This window comes from Argentina silus (assembly GCF_951799395.1).
Source record: "Argentina silus genome assembly, chromosome: 9".
NCBI lineage: Eukaryota > Metazoa > Chordata > Actinopteri > Argentiniformes > Argentinidae > Argentina > Argentina silus.
The window spans coordinates 12,295,752-12,316,470 of NC_139663.1; the positions used below are offsets into that span (position 1 = coordinate 12,295,752).

General features: G+C 43.3%; 4 protein-coding genes across 5 annotated transcripts; 1 reads left to right on the forward strand and 3 right to left on the reverse strand.

Annotated features, from left to right (window-relative positions):
- Window positions 1-146: 146 nt before the first annotated feature.
- rrp7a (ribosomal RNA processing 7 homolog A) lies at window positions 147-2,633 on the reverse strand (the record flags this gene model as incomplete). Of its 2 annotated transcripts, none has more annotated exons than XM_083676760.1 (7): window positions 147-403; window positions 658-865; window positions 989-1,086; window positions 1,223-1,346; window positions 1,609-1,734; window positions 1,967-2,109; window positions 2,573-2,633. In XM_083676760.1, the coding sequence occupies 7 exons, from the start codon at window positions 2,631-2,633 to the stop codon at window positions 318-320; spliced, it is 846 nt and encodes a 281-aa protein (XP_083532886.1). In that variant the 3' UTR covers window positions 147-317. The 2 variants fall into 2 exon arrangements, with proteins under 2 accessions (XP_083532886.1, XP_083532887.1); XM_083676761.1 differs by lacking the exon at window positions 2,573-2,633 and adding an exon at window positions 2,265-2,499.
- Window positions 2,634-2,940: 307 nt separating this feature from the next.
- On the reverse strand, window positions 2,941-8,478 carry poldip3 (polymerase (DNA-directed), delta interacting protein 3). Its single transcript, XM_083677583.1, has 9 exons — window positions 8,375-8,478; window positions 7,531-7,655; window positions 6,092-6,546; window positions 5,672-5,803; window positions 5,144-5,368; window positions 4,765-4,842; window positions 4,440-4,569; window positions 4,211-4,277; window positions 2,941-4,017 (listed from the first exon to the last, which is right to left on the reverse strand). Exons 1-9 carry the CDS (start codon window positions 8,440-8,442, stop codon window positions 3,804-3,806), a joined length of 1,494 nt encoding a protein of 497 aa, XP_083533709.1. The 5' UTR covers window positions 8,443-8,478; the 3' UTR covers window positions 2,941-3,803.
- A 1,597-nt stretch (window positions 8,479-10,075) lies between these two features.
- Window positions 10,076-16,992, forward strand: fam234b (family with sequence similarity 234 member B). Its single transcript, XM_083677024.1, has 13 exons — window positions 10,076-10,126; window positions 10,887-11,432; window positions 11,894-12,016; window positions 12,406-12,657; window positions 12,805-12,920; window positions 13,222-13,372; window positions 13,681-13,822; window positions 14,097-14,300; window positions 14,503-14,584; window positions 15,034-15,201; window positions 15,428-15,536; window positions 15,692-15,921; window positions 16,186-16,992. The coding sequence occupies exons 1-12, from the start codon at window positions 10,090-10,092 to the stop codon at window positions 15,919-15,921; spliced, it is 2,160 nt and encodes a 719-aa protein (XP_083533150.1). The 5' UTR covers window positions 10,076-10,089; the 3' UTR covers window positions 16,186-16,992.
- A 1,619-nt stretch (window positions 16,993-18,611) lies between these two features.
- ndufa6 (NADH:ubiquinone oxidoreductase subunit A6) lies at window positions 18,612-20,714 on the reverse strand. The gene is made up of 3 exons (XM_083676733.1): window positions 20,563-20,714; window positions 20,013-20,128; window positions 18,612-19,615 (listed from the first exon to the last, which is right to left on the reverse strand). The coding sequence occupies exons 1-3, from the start codon at window positions 20,699-20,701 to the stop codon at window positions 19,484-19,486; spliced, it is 387 nt and encodes a 128-aa protein (XP_083532859.1). The 5' UTR covers window positions 20,702-20,714; the 3' UTR covers window positions 18,612-19,483.
- Between the last annotated feature and the right edge of the window lie 5 nt (window positions 20,715-20,719).

Sequence of the window (20,719 nt, forward strand, 5' to 3'; positions counted from 1 at the left end):
TGGTGGAGGTAGAAATTGGAGGGTGGGCTCATTCCATACATTACAATGAGCCCATCCTCTGATTTCTACCTCCACCAGCTTCCCCTGCTGTATCACTACACTGTGTCAGAACACCATACAGTCTAGAGTCAATAAAGACTAATATCAGTGGTAGTCATATTTATTCTTAATATTCAGAGTAAAGACAAAACAAAAGACATATCAGAATAGAATAAACTCAATAGATGTATTGCAGAAAAAAAGCTCTGTTGGGTTATATGGTTAAAAAAAAAAAAACGGGTCAGGTGAACCAAGGGGAACTCAGGAGAGCAGTTGATTTAGTAAGGCCGGAACTTCCTCTGGGCTCTGAGCAAAGCGATTCTCTGTTTGTCCTCCTCAAACTTTTTCCTCAGTTCAGCGATGTCTAAAAGAAGGAGAAAATAAAAATGTCAGTGTGCTGACAGTAACTGACATTATCAGCAGTGTAACCTCATCCCCATGCTTGAATTTCTAGCACAATTCGTGCCTGACAAAGAGAGAGAGAGAGCTGGCTGGTGGGCGAGATTAGCAGCAGTGAAACCAGAATTGCACCAATGCTTGACCATACATGTTCTGAATGTCATACTTTACAAGTTTGGCTACTGCTACTATCGCATAACAGTAACTATGACAACTTACGTTCTTTCTGTGAGTTTCTGTGCTGCCAGGTGTAGAAGTTCATAAGCTCCTTCCTCTTCCTCTTCCTGCTCTCCTTCAGCATAGCTTTCTGGTTGCCTACTTCAGTGTGGGGGCGGGCCTTGGTCCCCTTGTTTCCTCTTGTGACTTTCACCCAGCCCTCCTCATCCTCCTGCTGCTCCTCGGCCTCCTTCTTCTGTTGCTCCACCTCCTGGGGGAAAAGGAGAGACAGAGGAGAGAAGAGACAGTTAACACTGGCATGACACCAGAATTACCAAAAATATCTGAAGAAAGGCGAGGTAGTGAGTTTGAGGTGATGGAGAGCGAATCTTACCTCTTCTTTCCTCTTATCGTAATTCTGCATGAAGGAGTCAACTGCTTCCTGAAGTTTTTCTGGCTGAACGAACGACGCTTTGTATTGATTAATCCATTCTACGAAACGGGAGAATAAGTGATTGAGTGACGTGCATAAAAAGACACACAAGCAGCAATTTCTTCCTTTCCCTTATGTTCTCCCAAGATCCAAGCAGACGTACATACAACTGTTTGATTGGTTAACTTCACTCACTATGTAGACCTGTTCTCACAGGCTGCTTCTCTGTGGAGACAACCAATGGCACGTCATTGGGGTGGGATTTGGCTGCTGAAATACTGGAGGCATTTTGAAACACGACATACCCCACTCTGAACCCCTGTAAGAAATGAAAACAAGATGTTCAATACAAAAAGGACATTTAGGAGAAGGAGAAGATGGCCATTTACAAGAGAGCTTACAGAGAGAGCTCTAAGAGAACAGGGGAGGCTGGTGGAGGTAGAAATCAACTGTAAGAGAATGTAAAAAGATAGGAGTATCCAGAGAACCAGAGCCAGCTCTTCAATAATCTTATCTAAAACACAATGCTTTGCTGTCCTCTATTCCAATTGCAGATTCAGGACAAAGCTACAGTACAATACCTGCTTTTGTGCTGGTGTGAAGTACTTGGCCAGTTTGGGTCCTGTGTGTTCAGAAGACCCTGGCTTCTCCCTCAGCTCCACTGACTGAGCATGACCAAACTGAGAGAACAAGTCCTTGATGACATTCTGGAAGATAGTGGGAGACAGGTGTGAAGCTACCTCTTATAGGCCAAACATCTGTAGAATAAATCTTACTTCTTCATGTGAGTTTTTCCTTTCCATCCAAACCGTGGGGACTTCAACTACCAGTAATACAGCTAGGGTATGCTTAAGGCATCACTGCAGGCGTTGGATAGTTACGAGAGCAACAGAGCAGAGGAAGGTTATCATTGTGATGGACATTCTATACACCACTTACCTCCGAGCAATATGGAGGAATGTTGAGAACGAACAGTGTTCTGTCGAGGGGTCTGTGTGCAGTTTTCTCTGCCCGAACTCTATGCTCTTTCACGCACAGACTGTGATGAGCAACGCTGTCTGAACTGAATTTCAGGGACAGCACTGAGAGACAAGAGAGTGGTTTAGTCACATTAAAAGGAATACAGTGACACACAAGCATCTGGCTGAAAAGGTTGCTAGAAAAGTCCAACTTTAGAGTCTTCTGACAGAGTGGCTGGTTAAATGAGGAAGGCTGTTATGTGAGTATATTCACTTACTGTTGTGTGTGTGCTTAGCTTTAACCAATGTGTTAGTAGTCGTCGAGAATGTTGAGTTTCATGTGCAACCAAAGGTACATACTAAGAACATACGTCAGTTAATGCCACAAGTCCACGAAGCATCATGATCTATGGCACTATTCTGCCTCACGCGTGATGTTTATATAGGGCTTGAGACGATTAAACAAATTGTACGAAAATGTCATAGTGGTTGGGCTAATGAACCAGACAATGAGCTTTCCAATCGGACAACGTTGATTAATTTATCATATAAGGTATTGTATACTACTGATTTCGGCTACTTTTACCTGTAAAGCCTCCAGGAATAACACAAGCCTGGCTGGCATGTTTCGTCTTGGAAGGCGCCATCTTCGTTGTGACCTTTCACACAGGAAGTAGGAATACGTTAGCCTGGTGATTGTAGTCCTGTTGAGAAGAGTGTGCGTTCTCTTTGGTATGGATCACTGATCAACACTGGTAGCATTCTGTTCAGTGTAAAATATATCCAGTCCTCTAAATATAAAAGATTCTTACAACGATTCAATCTTCTCAATAAAGTAGACTAGCTTTGATAACATTGATAATTAGAACTACAAAAAAATACACGTGGCTAAAAAGAATTATCCGCAAAAAATACCAATGAGTGGCAATAATGGTCTGGACACATTTCTTTTTTGTACAAAGCAACATATTTAATGGCGGAAATTCACTTGTACAGAGATCTGACCTCACTACCATACCTTCATAACCAACATACGAGCAGTAGAAACAGTAATTTACAGACAGTTGTTGAACATAAATTCAGTAAACTAGTATGACTTTGCTTTTCACTGCTCCAAAACTGATAATAACCAAGTAAAATAACAACCACGAATAAGCACAGAACAATCTGTATGTCACAAAAAGGAGGAAAATGCCAAACCAAATACCACATTAATGGAATATGAGCATTTCTACAAGTCAGTATGCTGAAAACAAACAAACATGTTTTATTACATCCAATACCACCACTGAATGTTGTTGCCTGTGGTTAACTGTACAAGTATCTTCAAGGGCGTGAACGTTTCAGTCATTGTGAGTCTCTGTTTGCAGGTAAAAACTCCAACCAGAACAAAAAGAAAAAGAAATCTCATGATTCCAAGGGGTTCAATGTGAACTATTTGAACAGTAAAAGCGAACCATGACACAAAAATTCCCATCAATGTCCAGTTTCTAAATTTTCTCCCCCATCAAATTCGATTAAAACAACAAATCAGATTGCCTCAAGTTGGTCCATTCCGAGACACGTGTGTGACTTATGCATTGACAACAAATAAGGTTTCTCTTTTCTAAAAACTTTGGATGACGGCATCAGTATGTTAATTTAATCAAGTTCCAAATTGTTGTTGATCTGTCAAATTTACAGAAGTTACATGTTTCATGTCATCTGTGGCTGCCAGTCTGTCAAAGACTAGGGTGGAATTTGTGAAAATTGAGTATGTGTATGTTACGTGTCATGTATCTGAGTGGATGTCAATGTGTTTTGTTTGTATCACTACATTATATCTTGATGCGGAAGGCTGTAGCCTGTGAGCCGGAGGACTCGGTGGTGGAAGCGGACTGGGCCGTAGACTTGAACAGGGCCTTGAGGATGGTCTGGGGGTCCACCTCTGGCGTGGGCTGAGAGGAGGCGGGGCGGCCCCCGGGGCGAGACAAGGAGAGGGGCAGACCATCTTTCCTCCCACTGCCACTGCCTGGCGTGTCACTGAGCCTCCTGTGGAAAAAGCAGAGGAAAACCACGTAAGGTTTCATGCGACATACAATATGGAACCTGAGCAGGACGATTGTAATGTCTATGCAAGGAAAAGCAGAGAAAATCTATAAAACAAACATGTTAGATTAACACTTCAGCAGTCAGGGGGATTTTGACAGATGGAGCCGTTAAGATGAAGCACAGACACACTTACAGAAGAATCGGCTGGTCTGAAGTGATGACATTTCCTTGCATGTGGAGATTGCACTTCATAGGTTGGCCTAGGGAAGAGAACAAAAATAAGGTTTTAGAAAAAAACAAAAACTGTTGCCCTCCAACAATCACCTCATCATCATCACCTGCATGCCTAATAGAGCCTAGTGCACAAAATAAACCCTGTTTAGCATAAATTATCTTTGCCCTTGCTGTAGGCAGGCCCCTACCATCCAGGCAGCGGTTGTTATATTTCCTGTAGGCGCTCACAGCATCCTCCTTCTTCACAAACACCACCTCAGCCACCCCCACCTTCACCAGCCGGGCTCGCTTTAAGGCACCGCACACACAGAACAGCTCCTGCGGACAAGAACAAAAAACGCACAAACACAAACGGAGAGAAAAAGGTCAGTTCTGCTCAATGAATCACGCTTGCATCATAAGAAGGACAGTGTCTGGCACAGAGCCATGCAGAGATGGCTGAATCTAAACGTAAGAGAGGTGCAGTGTGTGTTTTGTGTGTGTTTTGTGTGTGTGTGTGTGTGTGGCACTCACCACTATGTCCTCCTCAGTGACCCGGGGGTGCAGGTTGTTAACTGTTATCTTGGTCCCCTCCAGAGGGCTAAATGTGGGCTGGAAAAGGGAGCATCAACACAATGCATAATCACAAATACAGTACACACAAAGAATGCCAAATAAGACATAAGAAGGGCCTGCTATATAAAGAAATAAAATAAGCCTAAAAAAGAAAGCCTAAAAAGCAGTATTAAGCTTGTGCCCATTATCACAATAATAATAAAAAAGGTTGTCTACTGTTTCAGTGCTAGAGGCTTTCTACGCTGCCAACAATTTTATGGGGAAACGAGTTGACCGTATGTAAATCTAACGCTGCAGTCAAGTAGCTGACTGGGTGAAGGGATGCGTGTAGACTCACCTGAGGGGGAGCGGGCGGTGGGCTGGCATCCCCTGCGGGTCCTGCCTGCTGGAGGGTCCTGGACACGGGCTGTAATGCGGACGCTGAGGAGCGGGCGGCCCCTGCACTCGGGTTGGGTCTGGTGGGCGCCACGGGCACCGGTGGACGGGGGGCCGTGTACGCGTCGTTTTTTACCACTTTAGTGATGGGGCCCGACATGGAGAAAGAGGAACCCATGGTGCCAGGCTGTTGGGAAGACAGGGAAGAAGGGAGCGGGATGAAACCTTATGGTGATTGATGATGGGTGCTGGCAGCGAGCCACCGAGACAGTCATGGTATCAAGGTGATCAAGGGCTGGTTTCCGGGACAGACATGATTAAACTGCATGAAGAACCTGCATTGAAAATGTGATTTCGTCCAGGACTGGGCATAATCTGTGTCTGAGAAACTAGGGTTTGAATCAGAGAGAACATATAACAGAGTAAGTAACAGGGGAAAGGGAAAGACAGAGGGATGTAGTCCAACGTAAGACTAGGATTGGCTGCTCACCCGTGACTGCAGCATATTGCTGCCAGTGGTCGTCTTCATCTGTTTACTAGGTATGTCATCATCGTCGCGAAGCTGGCCGCCCCTGCTCGGCATGCTAATACGGATCCCACTAGACATCCCTACTGGCCTTTGCTGTTGAAGGAAATTATTGGGGTTGAGGGAAAGGTAAACGCAACAGAAAAATGGGACAAATATTACTCTTAAACGTAACAATAATACATGTAGAGACTCATTTTTAACTCAATTTGACCACTCCTGAATTCAAACGTACTTCTGATAAACCCTTCCATTAGGCTACATAATATCCTGAAGCATAAGGGTCTAACTCAGCCATCAATCCCGTATTCAGCTAAACCCAGATCCCGGACGTGTAGTGACTATCCATTTAAATCCAAAGCCAACTGCCAGCCTCAATCTCACCTGGATGGTTTTAGTGATCTTCATAGGTGGTATGGCTCCTAGTCCCCCTAGTCCTCCCAGTCCTTGGGTCTGTGTGCCTCCGATGCTCCTCTTGAGGCTCAGCCTATCACGCGCATCCATCATCCTCTTGGGGACGCCGCCCAGCTGTGGCGTGACCCCAGCCCTAATGTTCAGTCCTTGTAGATTGGGGGTGAACTGCCTGGCATTCACACTAGCAATGTTGTTGTTGGCATGCATCTGTATCTGCTGCACGTGTGTCTGTAGATGTGCTGCTGGTTTCTGCTGTATGGTCTGTGGGGCCACATTAAATGGATTCTGTCCCTGTTTGCGAGAATTAATCATCTGGCGGGCGTCCTGGACCCCACCGGGAGCTGCTGCTGCTGCTCCTCCTCCACGGATTTTGAAGCGAGCATCCTTCTGGCCAAGCTTCTCTCTGGCATCCTTCACCTGAAATGCTGTTGGAGAAAAAGAGAGTATGATTATGAGGGATTGTGATTATGAGTCCAGGTCGATAATAGACGTTCATAAGTAAAGGTTTGTCACTGTGGTAACGGTATGATAACGGTATAATATGCAACCGAAACAGAGGATGGTGCTGCAATGTTCTTTAAAGAGTAAAACATCCAGATATGCCGAAGCAATTGTTTTTTCATGTCCTCCATTGACTTCAAATCTGTCCATCAAGTAGTAATAAGGTTCCTCATATCAAAAAAACTGTGCAACAGGCTTGATAGATTGCATAGAAACTGTGTGAACTGTGTAACATGTATTGAAGTTTCAAGTATTGTGGTCCTCTGTGGCTCAGTCTGTAGAGCATGGCGCTAACAACGCTTAGGTTGTGGGTTCGATTCCTGCTGGGACCATATATACAAAAATGTATGCACTCACTGCAATGTAAGTCGCTTTAGATAAAAGTGTCAGCTAAATGGCATATAAGTATTATGTTAAGTTTTCTCAAGGCTTTGCAGAGCACTCTCACAAGATAAGATTGGGGAGTACAGCTTCCCTGGTGGACTCTGACAAAGAGACTGTTCTGCTCATTATTTTGTACCTTTCCTTCAAGAGTCTTATCTTGACATTGCCTTGGGGCGGGGTGGTGTTTTCATGGGAGTACATTAGGAGAGCTGCAACTCTCATTCTTTGTGTATTCATATAATTGTAACTTCACTCAGGGTTTTTGGACTCTCTATTTGGTAAACGCCTAACTTTTATCTTCTAAGAATCTTAGTTTTTATCTGTCTTAACAATAAACCCATGAACCTCCGGTGCAGGTTGTCACACCACAAAGACCTGGGACAAAGCAAAACTGGTCCAAGAGCTTGTGGTTTGCTCCAAGGACTGTTTAGAGTGAATTAACAATGCAAACTTAGTTTCACCCCCTTTAACATTCCATACATATGTACAGCTGTTTGAAAAGACATGTCTAATTTGATTGTTACCTGTTCCAAGCCCACCTCCTCCTCCACCAGCGCCACCAAGTCGCTGTCGGACATCAGTCATCCCAATTTTCTGTCGGGCATCAAACTTCCTCCCGACCCCTCCTGCACCCCTACCAAACATAGGCCTGAAAGAGAAGAGGGGGGGTGGGGGTAGTATTGGTTGTTCAGACAGTATGTGTTCTCCACAATGTAACAAACAGGTTGTGATTTAAATATCATGAATTAGAACTGCTTGCGCCTGAACGTGTAGCTAGTCTGCAGTAAAAGTAGCTAATTATTTAATTGCTGGAGCGTGGTTTGTTTGGTTCTTTACTGGCCTTGCAAACTGAAATGGCCTAGCTACTTAGCTGTTTGGTACGGCTAGCTAATGATCTCAATTCTTAATACGCAGACTATTAGCTCACTGGCTAGTTAGCTAGCTATACGCCCAGCGTTTTACAATGTTTGTTTGTGATTTCATTGAACACATTAACTTATTCGGTTATTGCTATGTTGCATTTTCAAAAGCTGAATATTCATTTAGCGCATTTCAGTGAGTTGGCTCAATCGAAGTTACAGTGCTACTGCTAGCTAGCGAGCTAGTTAAAACTAGCCGAGAAGCAAATTGATGAAAGGAAAGGAGCGAATGGGGAGAAAGCTGCTGCAGGGAAAGCCGGAACAAAACAGATGTAATCCAATGAACGTTAAGAACAGGCGGGCCTTCAGTAGAACGACTCCTCAAAGGACTTGAGACGGGATTTCAGGAATATGTATTTTCTCGTTTGGTTCAATCTCACAGTTAGCATCCAAATACACCATAAGCTTCCTAAAATACATGTTAACTAAGATATTACAAATTGAATACCTTTGAACGAGTCCTTTTGCGTTAAAACCGCGTCGGCGTATCACTTCGTCCAAAGAAATGTCTGCCATCTTCTTGACTGACTAGCGCGTGCGTGACGGAAGCAGAAGTCTGTAGACGGGTCCTGGACGGTAGAAAATGAGACTACGGAGGTCACGTTGGGTCAAAACAGACGGCATCGATAATCATTTGTCGAATGACTCCTTGCCATCAATATATTGAGAAAAATTATGAATAAAACAAATATACCGTGGCATATATTTGTATGCAGTTTACCCTTGCTAGTAACTCTAAGATCTTAAATCAGAGTGGATCATATTAAATACATATGCATAACTGCAGGCAGAGAGTTTTCTTTGTGGTCTATTCTGCCAGGGAACATCAGGAATTACCTGCAATCAGTAAATTATCAGATCAATGTCATTGGAAATGCTCAAAACGTTAAACAAATAATATTAAACACAAAACCATTTTATAATTTTAGACCTCTGCAATCGATTGCTTTTCACAAAGAAAAAAACCCCAACAGATATAAATGTGACGTCATGCTTTTCCCATGAACCATTGCGCCCAATATTCATTGAAAACACTGCAAACCAAGTACCAATTATAATATAAAAATAATATTTTATGCTAAATAATTAAAAACATATGACATTTTTAATGTAAACATAACAAATAATAATGAAACAGACGACTTCTCTATTCTCAATTCACTGACCGGGTGAACACCATGACATAAACAACTTTCCAACGGGACATAGGCATGTCTTCGGCCATCGATTGGTTATGCCTTAAACTGATGAGTAAGGAAAATAACGACGCGGGGTGACGCCCGTGTCCTCGCCCAAACATGCGAGATGAATTTTTGAACGGGCACAGGTCCGCCTGTTTAGGTGACTCACCTACTTTGTGAGATGCCTTGCGGGATAAGGATCTGCCCGACCCTTTAACTGTTAACGAAATACTTTTGTAAGATGCTCAGACCACGTCCTTAATTATACCTGAGGCCATGCATTCTCAGAACTTAATCATCACTGTATTACATATTATTTATTTCATACATTTCTAAAGTATTTTCCATCAAGGTTGTGCCATTGTTATAGGTACTGACTTTATGACACAAGGTGAAAGCATTGTGTAAAGTATATACATATAGTGTAAATGAGAGCAAACCAACCGTTCCACTTTCGTTTTATCTGTGCCTATTATTGTACTGTCCTAGGAATGATAGAGCATTAGCTAAATGGGACCACATGGTGTCCACTGTCCATTGTTATGCCCTGACCCTAACCTTAATTCCAATTAGCTCTAACCCACCAGCCTTAACCCTGACAGTCACCCCAGCGTTAATCCTAACCCTAGCTCCATCCTCAACTTTAGCTAAAGCTTACCCTAACTCTATCCCTAACCCTAACTCTACCTCCAGCCCAAACGTAACCCCCCCCCCCCCCTAAATTTAAAAAAAAAAAAAATCTACAGGAGTTGGATACAGCTTAATAAAACAATTTAAAGCTAACTCTAATTTAGGTCGGTGCAGTAAAGTGTAACCAAGTGCAGCAAGGCCCGATGTTTTGGTAGGGCCTCCTAGTAAAAATACATTGACGTAGGACTCTGACTCCCATAATGCACAAGTCAGTCCAGCACAGTGCAGCGGACACACACCGGGGGCTTCGGGAATCAGCCTGTGTGCGTTCATCGGACCGTTACAATTTGCCATGGCTGCTGCTTTATCCCGTGCTCTCAAATTGCCCGGTAAGATGCGCTCGAAATTTGATTCATAGATAGATGAACTCAGAATAAGGAATGCCATTTGTTGGTTTCCATGACTATGTAGTTATCTGTCTACGCAGCTGTTATCTCTTGCTTACCTGGACTGGTGCCATTCCGTTACGTTACGTGAGCCTACAACAAGCTAGCGTGAGCTAATGTATAGAAAAGCTTTTCATACATTGTATTGTTTGATGCCATGTCGATTGAAATTACATTCATTTGTGTCAATTCAGTATTGAGAGATAGGCTTATACATTATTTTCCACAGTTGTTTTTTCCTTTCTATTCAATACAAAACATGTATCATGAACCTGGCTGGTGGCACACAGTAGTAGCTAACGTCATACCTCAAAGTTGCTGACTAAATGGTCAGTGTTAAAATAACGTTATAACGGGAATTATACGAACACACTCAGTATTCAAATGTATTTTGTTTGAACGGAAAGTTATTGTTTTTTTTCTCCCAATGGCGTACATTTAAAACTCGGGAGCCAGGTAAAATTACCTTGTTTTGCATGACAGAAAGAAACAAGTGAATACTGAACTGAAGTTATATTTCACTCTCTTATCATGTTAGAATCCAGAATATGTTCCTCTATAATCTCTGATGTTGCCATATATACAAAGCCACAGAAATGAACCCAGCCCTACTTGCATTCTGTTTGTCTGCCCTGTCAACTCTGGCAATGTATGGAACATGTGCAGAACGAATCCCTTTATCAACAGTCTGTTTCTCCCTCAGGAAAAAAGGGCTCAGAGCTTGGAGAGTATGACCCCCTCACTCAGGCCGACAGTGAGGACGACAGTGAAGAGGACGACCTGGTCCTGAACTACCCCCGGAACGGCCTCGGCAGGGGCAACTGCATAGGGGCAGGGTCCTCTGAGCTGCGCGGTAGCAGAACAGGGCGGCTAGTGGGGGACGAAGATGAAGCGGAGGAGGAAGAGGAGGAGGACGAATGGAGAGAACGGCTCCCGAGCAAAACAAGACAGGAGAGAGAAGAGATGAAGGGCATGCAGTACTGGAGCCAGAGGGAGACAAGCAGGGACGGGGGAGGGGAGGACGGAGGGGGTCCTGGAGCCTCTGGGGGTCCTGGACTGGGTGTGGGCACCAGTGCTGATCTGGATGGGAAGAAGGCAAGAATGAGGAGTGCCATTCGGACAGCGTTTTTCCTGGTGCCTCTGGTCTCTGCCATGCTGCTGGTGCTGCTGGGTGCATTTCTGGTGCCTTGCCAGAAGGGGGAGCCGGACAAACGGCCGCAGTGGGAGAGAGAGCTCGGTGATGTTGGAGGTGAGTAAGCGGTGAAAAACTATACGCATTCCAGACTCAACAGCCTGTCTATGCGCTGCTGCTTATACCACCAGACCTCTCTCTCACCAGAGAAAGGGAAAAGTATAGGTCACGCTTAAACAGTTTGTAGACTCAATCTGTGCTTTAGAAAGATAAGCACAGATTGAGTCAACAGTACAGTCTACTGATTGTAGTCTACTGATTGTAGTCTACTGATTGTAGTCTACTGATTGTAGTCTACTGATTGTAGTCTACTTCACGGCGCTGAACATGAGACGCTGACAATGCTGATTAAAATGGACTCAGTGGGTGCCAGTCTCAGTACTGTAGATAGACATTACCCCGTATAGAATGACTGTTGTCATGCGTCACTGGTTACTGATTACTGGTTACTGGTTACTGGTAACCCTGGTTATGCAAACTGTTGGCATCTGTAACACACTGTTTTTATTCATGTCAAGGTGTCACGTCACCTCCTCTAGCACTGTGGGATGTTGATAATGACTCAGTAGAAGACGTGCTGATAGGAGTCACCAAGAGGACCAATGACACCCAACCCTCCATCTCAATGGGGAACACTAAAGGTATCTATTGCTAAACTAAGCCAATGTTGTCCGCAATGATGAGCATTTACTTTTATTGTCCCATAGGCGTTTCCCTCTCTCATGTCCCTCTTCCTCTCCCCCCATACACCACAGTGGGCTATCAGTGATTATGTAGTATTAATCTCCATATGTAATCCTGCTAGTCCAGGTAAGCTGCTGAGACACAATATTTTACTGTAAACATGCAATGAATCCAACCCACCTGTATTGACCTTTCTTTCTCCCCTTCCTCTTTCCCTCTTCCTCCTGCTCCTTCCCCTTCCCTCTCTCTCTTGCTCTTTTTCTCTCTGTTTATCTTTCTTTGCATCTCTCTCTCTTTCCCTTTCGTTTATACCTTCTCTGTTTCTCTCTCCCCATCCCTCTCTCAGAGTACAGTGTGGTGGCCCTGTCTGCCGTCAGTGGCCAGGTGCTGTGGAGGAGGGTCCTCCAGGAGGCTGTGGAGTCCATCCAGTGTGGTCTGCAGTACGAGGCCCACCCAGCACCCCTCCCAGCAGGGGGCGCTGCCCTGAGAGCATACCCCCAGAGCTCCCCACTCCTGTCTGGGCAGAGGGAGAAGGCCAGCGGGCCTGTGTGTCTGCTCATCGGGTCTGTGGACCTCACTGCAGTCAACGGCAACACAGGTTAGACACCAGCCAAAGAGACCCATCATGACTTATCCCTTTCATTTGAACATGAACAATCAGGAACAAACATTTAATCATGTATCGTGGGTGGCCAGTAGACTTGTGTTAGGAGTTGAAGATGGTTTATTGGGTTTTGGTCCTCAGGTAAGCAGCTGTGGTCTGTGACACTTGGAAGGATTGTGTCCCAGGCGGTGTCCCTGCCAAATCTCCAAGGCGACACTGTTCCTGACCTGCTGATTTCTACTCTGCCTGCTGACCAGGTATCAAATAAAATCAAACTTTGTTAATGAAGCACATTCCATACATGAATACAATGAGCTTCACAAAAGACAATAAAACAACCTCCAGCTTATCCCCCTTACCCAACTTTGCACCCACTCATTATACAGCTCTCTTTGGACTGCTTCATGTTGAGAACGCTCATGTTTTACACTACTAGACCACTATGTATGGTATGATGTGGATCATATTCCCTGATCTTCAGATTCAGTGTGTGTGACAGACAATATACAGTGCATTTAGAGTTGATGCAAACCTGAACTGTCTGTCGTTCATTTTCAGGTGTCTGACCTCTCACTGCTCTTGCTCTCTGGGTTCACCGGTGATAAGATTGGACATGCAGTGACCTTTAACCTCACGGCACCAGGCAAACTGATTGGTCCTCTGCTGCATGAGACACAGTTAGGGGCATTCTACATTCTCTTTGGACTAGGTAAAATAACCTCTTTTTCAAACTCAAATAAAAGTTAATGTAGACAGGGAATATTTACCAAAACTTCAAATCATACAAAACACCATAATACCGAAATCCTCTAGGGGCAATTGTAGCTTGAAGGCATGTCAATAGATTAAATACATACAACATACCAGTTCATACATACAAGGAAGAATACAGAATACAATACAGACAAACCAAAGCAATACTTCATATAATACAGTACAAAGTATGATGACTGAATCTGTATCAGATATAGTGAAGAAAAATCTGATTATACATTTCATCTCCAATTCCCTCCTCAGGTACTGTAGAGGCAGTCTCCCTTGGAGATATTTACTTTCAGGCTACTGGCAAGAAGCCCATATCCCCTGGCCTACGACTGAAGGACCCCGCCTGGGAGAAGCTTAAGAAAACCAACTCCTCCTCCCTCATACACATCTCCCGGTATGGCTGAGAGAGTGCTCGGTTACCAAAGAGACCCTGTCTGTCTGTCTTTTGTAACTATTAACTGTTCTTTTGAAGTGCCAAGACAAGAGTATCATGTAGATGCACCAAGCCCCTGTGCTTACAAAAGTTAAACAAAGCACATATTTGAAAAATGGTCACTAACTTTATACAAAAGTATGTCATCAACTCATATTGATAATACTAAGGAAGTGTTTAGATTCCGCAAGAACTCTATCCATCTTGGTCTCTCTCCCCTTTTCTCTTTCCAAAGTGGAGCAGAGCAAGTAGAGTTCCTGCTCCCCCTTGTGGCTGGCTTGTGTAACAACCACAACAACCTGGACTCCATCTCCACCCTGAACTCAAGCCGGAGTGATTGGGTGCTGTTGTGCGGGTCGAACAAGCTGAGCAAGCTGTCCGTTCTGAGAGAGAGGGACGCACACGTTGAGTGGACCGTCAACTCCCCTGTGATACACAGGTATGACAAACACATTGAGTCACACACAACCAATAAGAGATAGCCCAATTTAGCTGTTGATGTAGTTACAAAAGCTTGCCAACCATAAATGAAGAGAGATGTTAAAGCTAAACAATATAAAAGTAATGTCCTAAAGTAATCCTAAACCCTAAACTGTCCAAACTATTCAGAATAACTGTAATCATTTTCCATTGTGTCTCAGTCGTCCAGCACCAGGCCAATTCAACGATGATGGAATTCCCGATCTCCTCATTCAGCAGCAATGGGCGCCTGGAATACGAAAGGTACAATCTATACCCACAATCCCCACAATCTATACTAGCACTTGTCATGGCAAACAATATGCCTGTAGAAATATAACACCGTCCTCATATGTACAGTATACCATCATCATGTCATTGTGTACATCAGGGGAGGCTGGTGGAGGTTGAAATCAGAGAACGGGCTCATTGTAGTGCATGTTTGATACTATTCCTCATTCCATTTCATGCATTACAATGAGCCTCTCGTCTGATTTCTACCTCCACCAGCCTTTGCTGGTGAACATAGAATGATAACAATACTTCTCAGTGTCATCTTTCTTTGCTTTTACTTTTTGAGCTTCCATGGCTGTAATACCTTTTATTATCCTTTGTTTTTAAAGAATGTCTTTTTATTCTCTCCCTCAGTTTTTATTTCTATTTCCTGTAAAGCGCATTGTGTTGCATTTAATTGCTATTCCTGATGATCCCAGGTTCAGGTAGTTGATGGAACCAGTGGGCGTGGCCTATGGGCAACAGAGTTTGTGTGTCCACGCCTTGTTCTGGAAGGTTCTTCGGTCATGACAACATCTGGCCACTCTGTTTTCCTATTCTGGGCCGGTGACCCTCTCGGGCCGCCAAAGAACCTCACCAAGACCACCGTGAGTTCGAATCAATTTTGTTCAAAGCGGTGGAAGTTTTTCTTCGTTAAGGATTCGGGAAATTAAGCTTTTCTTAAACTTTCAGTTACAAGATTGTGCTGTCATACGTCTTTTATCCACAAATATAAATCCCATACCCTTATACCAACCTTTAACCTATTTGAAGTTGAATAAATGTATGTTGAATTTGTAAAGCTGAAGTAATTGTTTTGTCCGTTAACTCCAGGTTGCACCAACTGAGCCAGCCATTCGAAAACTGTTCCTTTTGCACCCTGCATATCCCACCATCCTCCTGGAGCTCGCCAGAACCACAGACACTGTTCTTACTGCTGCAGGTAATGACCAGATATACAGTATTTATTACATGTTTATTACATCGTAATAGAAGTTATGACTGATGTATTAAATCTCATTTATCGTGCTGGATTATAAAAGCAGCCTAGTAACACTATTGATTAACTGTCATGATCCTTTATTCTATCTGATTTAGTAAGTTACCAGGAGCAGCAGAAGGATGCTGCCTACATCACTGTCTCGTCCCGGCCTATCTCTGGCCTGGGGCCTGGGGCTCAGTTGGTGAAGAGTCTGAGTCTGAGGGCTGCACTCAAGGGAGGACAGATCGTAAGGCTGGGAGAGAGCAGCCAGGCCGGAGGACCAGTCAGACCTGGAGTGTTTGAGATAAACAAGTTCTTCAAGCTTCTCACTTTCAAGCAAAATTAGGTGAAGACTCTTTGGATCATTAGAACTGTATAGGGCAGTTACCCGAAAACAGATTAAGCCTAGTCCTGAACTAAATCACACTTTCAATAGAAAATCTCTGTTGAAGACACTTTTTAGTCTAGGATTAGGTTTACTAATCTGTGTCTGCAAAATATGTTAGGAACCATATGCTTTATTACCAAACATTTGTTTTCATCTGGATGGTGTGAAAATGAAGTAAGCTACTGCTGTAGTTTTAACACTACTGTCATTTTGTATTCCTAGGACGTGAGGGGAAGGATACCACTTGAAACCTTCTCGAAACCACTTGATACCTCCTCGAAAATCATTAGAGAGGTAAACTGAAGGGAACCTACTTGGGATCAAAGCTGCAGAGACACTATTGCACCAAATGAAGAAGACTCATGGAGATTCATTTCAAGCCGTTTACATTTCCAGTTTGGTCCTCTACTAAGTTTGATTTGAATTCCATGTCATTTGCGAGAAAGTTTACTAAGTTTTATTTGATTTTATGTAAATACCTTTATTTATGATCAGTCTTGTTTTTTAAATTTAATGGGAGGAAATTTTGAATATTGAATTGAATGTAAATGAATGTCATACTTTTTATTGTTGCATAGGTTGCAAAATATGCGAAAAAATCTAATCTAAATAGAATAGAATACTCTCGGAGATCAAGCACAATAGAATGAAAGGTAGATGGAGGGAGAGTGGGGGCTGTGGATGCACAAAAAATGTAGTGTAGACCCACTCAATATGACTCACCCCTCAATCTCTCTCTATCTGTCTCTGTTGTTTTGTTCTTTTCAATTTACTGTTACTGTTACTAAGTTCATTCCCCTTAATCATTCCCCTCTTACAAGCACTTTTTAATAGGCTAGTGACACTATCCACTGTATTCAAGGGGAATTTTTCAGTTATGTAATATAGGAGTTCTATGGATATTTTAATGCTGTACAGTATTTATTGATCTGCTTTATTAGACAAAAAGGTTTAACTTTGTGAAAATACTTGATTGCTGAGGGTCGTTTATTGGCTGTGTATATATTGGTACCTGTACATATTACGGATGATAATGTGCTTGAAATATTGTGTATCAAAAGAAGATTAAAATCAATGCTTCTTGCTACTGTTTTTGTATTGATGTCATTCGTCAATCTATTTTAAGATATCACAACTATGCCGTTGGTTTTGGTCTAGATCACTGACATAGATAATGGATAGATAACAGATGATTTGGGGCACAGATGATGACAAAGTGGGTGAGGACGGCGTAGGCTCAAGGGCGGTGCTTTGGCACATGAAATATTTTTTTCCCGCATTGCCGCTGCATCAAACCTTACGAAATGGCGTCGGCCTTGAGTCGCCTGGCTAGGCTGTCGGCGTTAAAACCTCGCATTCGCATATCAACTTCTGGGTTGAATGGCTCTGCGACGACACAGACTCAGTGCCGAACAGCTGTGTGCTCGAATTCTGGGGCCATTTTGCCTAAACCCAAAAAGGTGAGTTATTTATTGGTCGATAAAAACAGAAGCAGGTTGCGTGTGAAAAGATGAGAGGGGGAGGAGTTGAGGAATGGTCCCTAGAAAGGTAATTGGCGTATCTGAGGTGATTGGCAGGCAAGAAATGCATGTATGGGAAACATACCCGAGAACACCTGCATGACTCCTGCATGAACATACAGAAGATAATTTACTGAAATGTTTGTCTGGATGTAATTGCATTGTATGTATGACACAGCACAGCATTTTTGACAGCTTCTCCACAGTCACACAAGGACTAACTTAAAGTTGTTTTTGTGATGGAATCCTCACTCATTGCCCAGACCTCCTTTGGCCTTATCCGGATTGCTATGGTAGTGATACCCTTCTTATATGTCGGAACTCAGATCAGCAAGAGCTTTGCTGCACTGCTGGAAGAGCATGACATCTTTGTCCCAGAGGATGACGATGATGATGACTGAAGGGTCTGTATGCTCTGAGGATCAATATCAATCACCTGGATGTGTGTCTATTGATCTACCAATCACATAAATAGCTGTTATTTATTCAATCTGTTTAAGTTGTATGTATTGTGGGTGCATTTTCCCTCAGGAAAGATAATATAATCGTGCCTTCTCTCTCTCCACAGAGCATCCCACTCCCAATGGTGTGTATTATCAGTCAAAGACTCTGCTACTATATGAAGATGTTGTGAACTGCTGAAGAGACTAGAAGATCTGAAACTCAACTATGCCTTCCTGGTGCTTCTCCCTCCTGCATTCTCACCCTGTCCCTCGTGACGTACATGTGCCTATTGTGTGCCTATCACGGATAAAGATCTGTTATTCTAGAGAAGTGATAGGGCTACCCTCACTCTGGTGATCTCACATTTGCATGTACTGCCAAGTCTTACTAAATAAAACACATTTGCAAGTGAACAACTGGGTCAATTGAAGTTGCATGTGATTTAACTAATAATATCTTCTAAACGTCCATGAAAGTTCACTGGTAAGGGATGGTTGTTTCTATGAATAGGCCACAGTAAGTGATAGGTATTGCTGTTGATTTAAAATTCGTGAAGCTTTCTGGTGTAACATCAAATGAATTAGAGACATGAGTGGCAAGCTATTCATAGTCTCTAAAATCAAGCTCTCCAGAGATTAGAATCTGATGTCCGAGATGAAGCCATTTATAACAACATGATCAATGTGGTTACAAAACAACTGGTGCAGACATTACCACACATATCTAGGGATCCATGACAACCACCTTGATACTCTCTGATCTCATTATTCTTCTACTCAACTAATTCCAGACTGTCATAATCGCCTGGCTGCATATCATGATCATATCAGTCCTATGACGAGCATGACAGGCAAATGCCTTAAGGCCTAGTTTACACACACACCTGAATATGTCATACAGGCATTCAAAACATCTACAAAACTTCATAAGAGGTCATGGAAGGGGCCAGATTTTGAGCATTGATCTACATGGCCAGTAGGATTGGGCAGGGATAAGGTGTTACCAGGTGAATATGGTATTTAAGCTTATACCGGTTTATTTCTGTCAACACCGTCCCCACCTGTTTTTTGCCATTATTATACCCACCAATGTTTGTTTAATAAACATCATCCAAATTAAACTTGCACTACACAAGTATCACAAGGCATGATCAATAACCGGAGGGCCAAAGGAGGTCATAAATCAGACTTTTGGGCTGATACTGATGGGCAGAGTAAGAGAAACTACTTGCCATAGATTTGGGTCAAGTTTGGGTCATGTTGAGAGTCTGCTAAAAGCTATTACCGTATACTGGGGTATTTTGGAGGGAAGGTGGGGGCCAGCACTAATGACCAGCATGTAAGTGAAGAGGAGAGTAGCTCTGCCTGAGGGGAACACTAAAGAGAGAGCCTTCATACTCCCATAACGAAAACATCGTCACAACGAGTGACATTGTACAAAGATGACATGACACAGGGTTGGGTATCATGGGTATATTATTTACAGTTCAATAAAGGGGGGGGGGGGGGGGTCTGTCATACAGGACATGAGAGGGTGAGACGTCAGGGAGCAGCAGTTCATGGGTCGTGTCCAGTGTAAAATTTGGACAGGAAGTCTACAGGACGTGGCGTCTCCGTCTCGTGGAAGTAGCGCATAATGTGAGTCTTCTGCTTCCAGACGTTGATGGTCTCCTGCAGGTCCATCTTCCCCTATTTCATCAGAGGAAAACAAAGAAACATCATTTTATCTCATGCTTTATGCTTTTAACACACTGTCAAAAAGTAATGTGATCTATGCATGTCGTCTGCAATTCTGAGTGTGAATGGATAGGGGAGTCTGGTGAGAAAACCCCTATAGACTTGATATTTCATCCTGGCTATTGAGGTGAGGAAATGTTTCACGAACAGTTTTGAACAATAGGTTGTTGTTATTATTAAAAATGTCATAATAGTCAGCTGAGGGGCAGGCGTAGCCACAAATAAATGCAAAACCTCTGCACAATCAAATATTTTTCTATCATAATTGCTTATTGATAACAACCTATACATATCAAGTCTGTCGGTTGTGTAGAATGAGGTACAGAAGGTAAGGTGACAGCAGCCTTACCTTGATGACAAGCATGTCAATCACACGGGGGTCATTCACGTGCTTGTTCCTGTCAAACATCTCCCTCACTTTATCTCTTCCTTGGCGAGCTGTGATATCCAGCTGGAACGTGGCGACTGTGTGGCATATAAAGACATATATTAGGCACATTAGCCATATAGTCATGAATACACATTCACATGCAGTATGACGCAACCTATGATCAACCAACAAAAAGAAAGACAAAGGTTGATACTTTGTGATATACAAGCTATGAGGCTGTCAGAAAATAGAGATTCATATTGACATAATAAGAAGTAGTACTAGCCAGTTGTTTGTGTCACCAGCATGGGCTCTTCATGAACACACAAACAGTTTGGCCACACTGAATGTCTCACGATACATCATATAAGCTACATTTTGTTTTTCTAGTCAGAAGATAGACCAAAATCATTGTGAAAGACAGCGAGCAGTGAGACCTCGGCTAACGTTAGCTGCTCAGCCATTAGTACGACCTTGACGCCGAGATCCAGGTTGTGGGCACTCAACACAGAGACAAAGGTAGTTGTACCTGTGTTTGGGACCTCTCGGTACCAGGCCCGATACAGTTCCCGAACTCTGCGCTTAGCCTCATCTAGATCTCTGCTGAAAATCGGTTTGACAACTTTAGCAGCTCCAGTCGCTGTACGGGTCGCCGCCGTGGACGCCATGTTTGTTACGTTTACTCC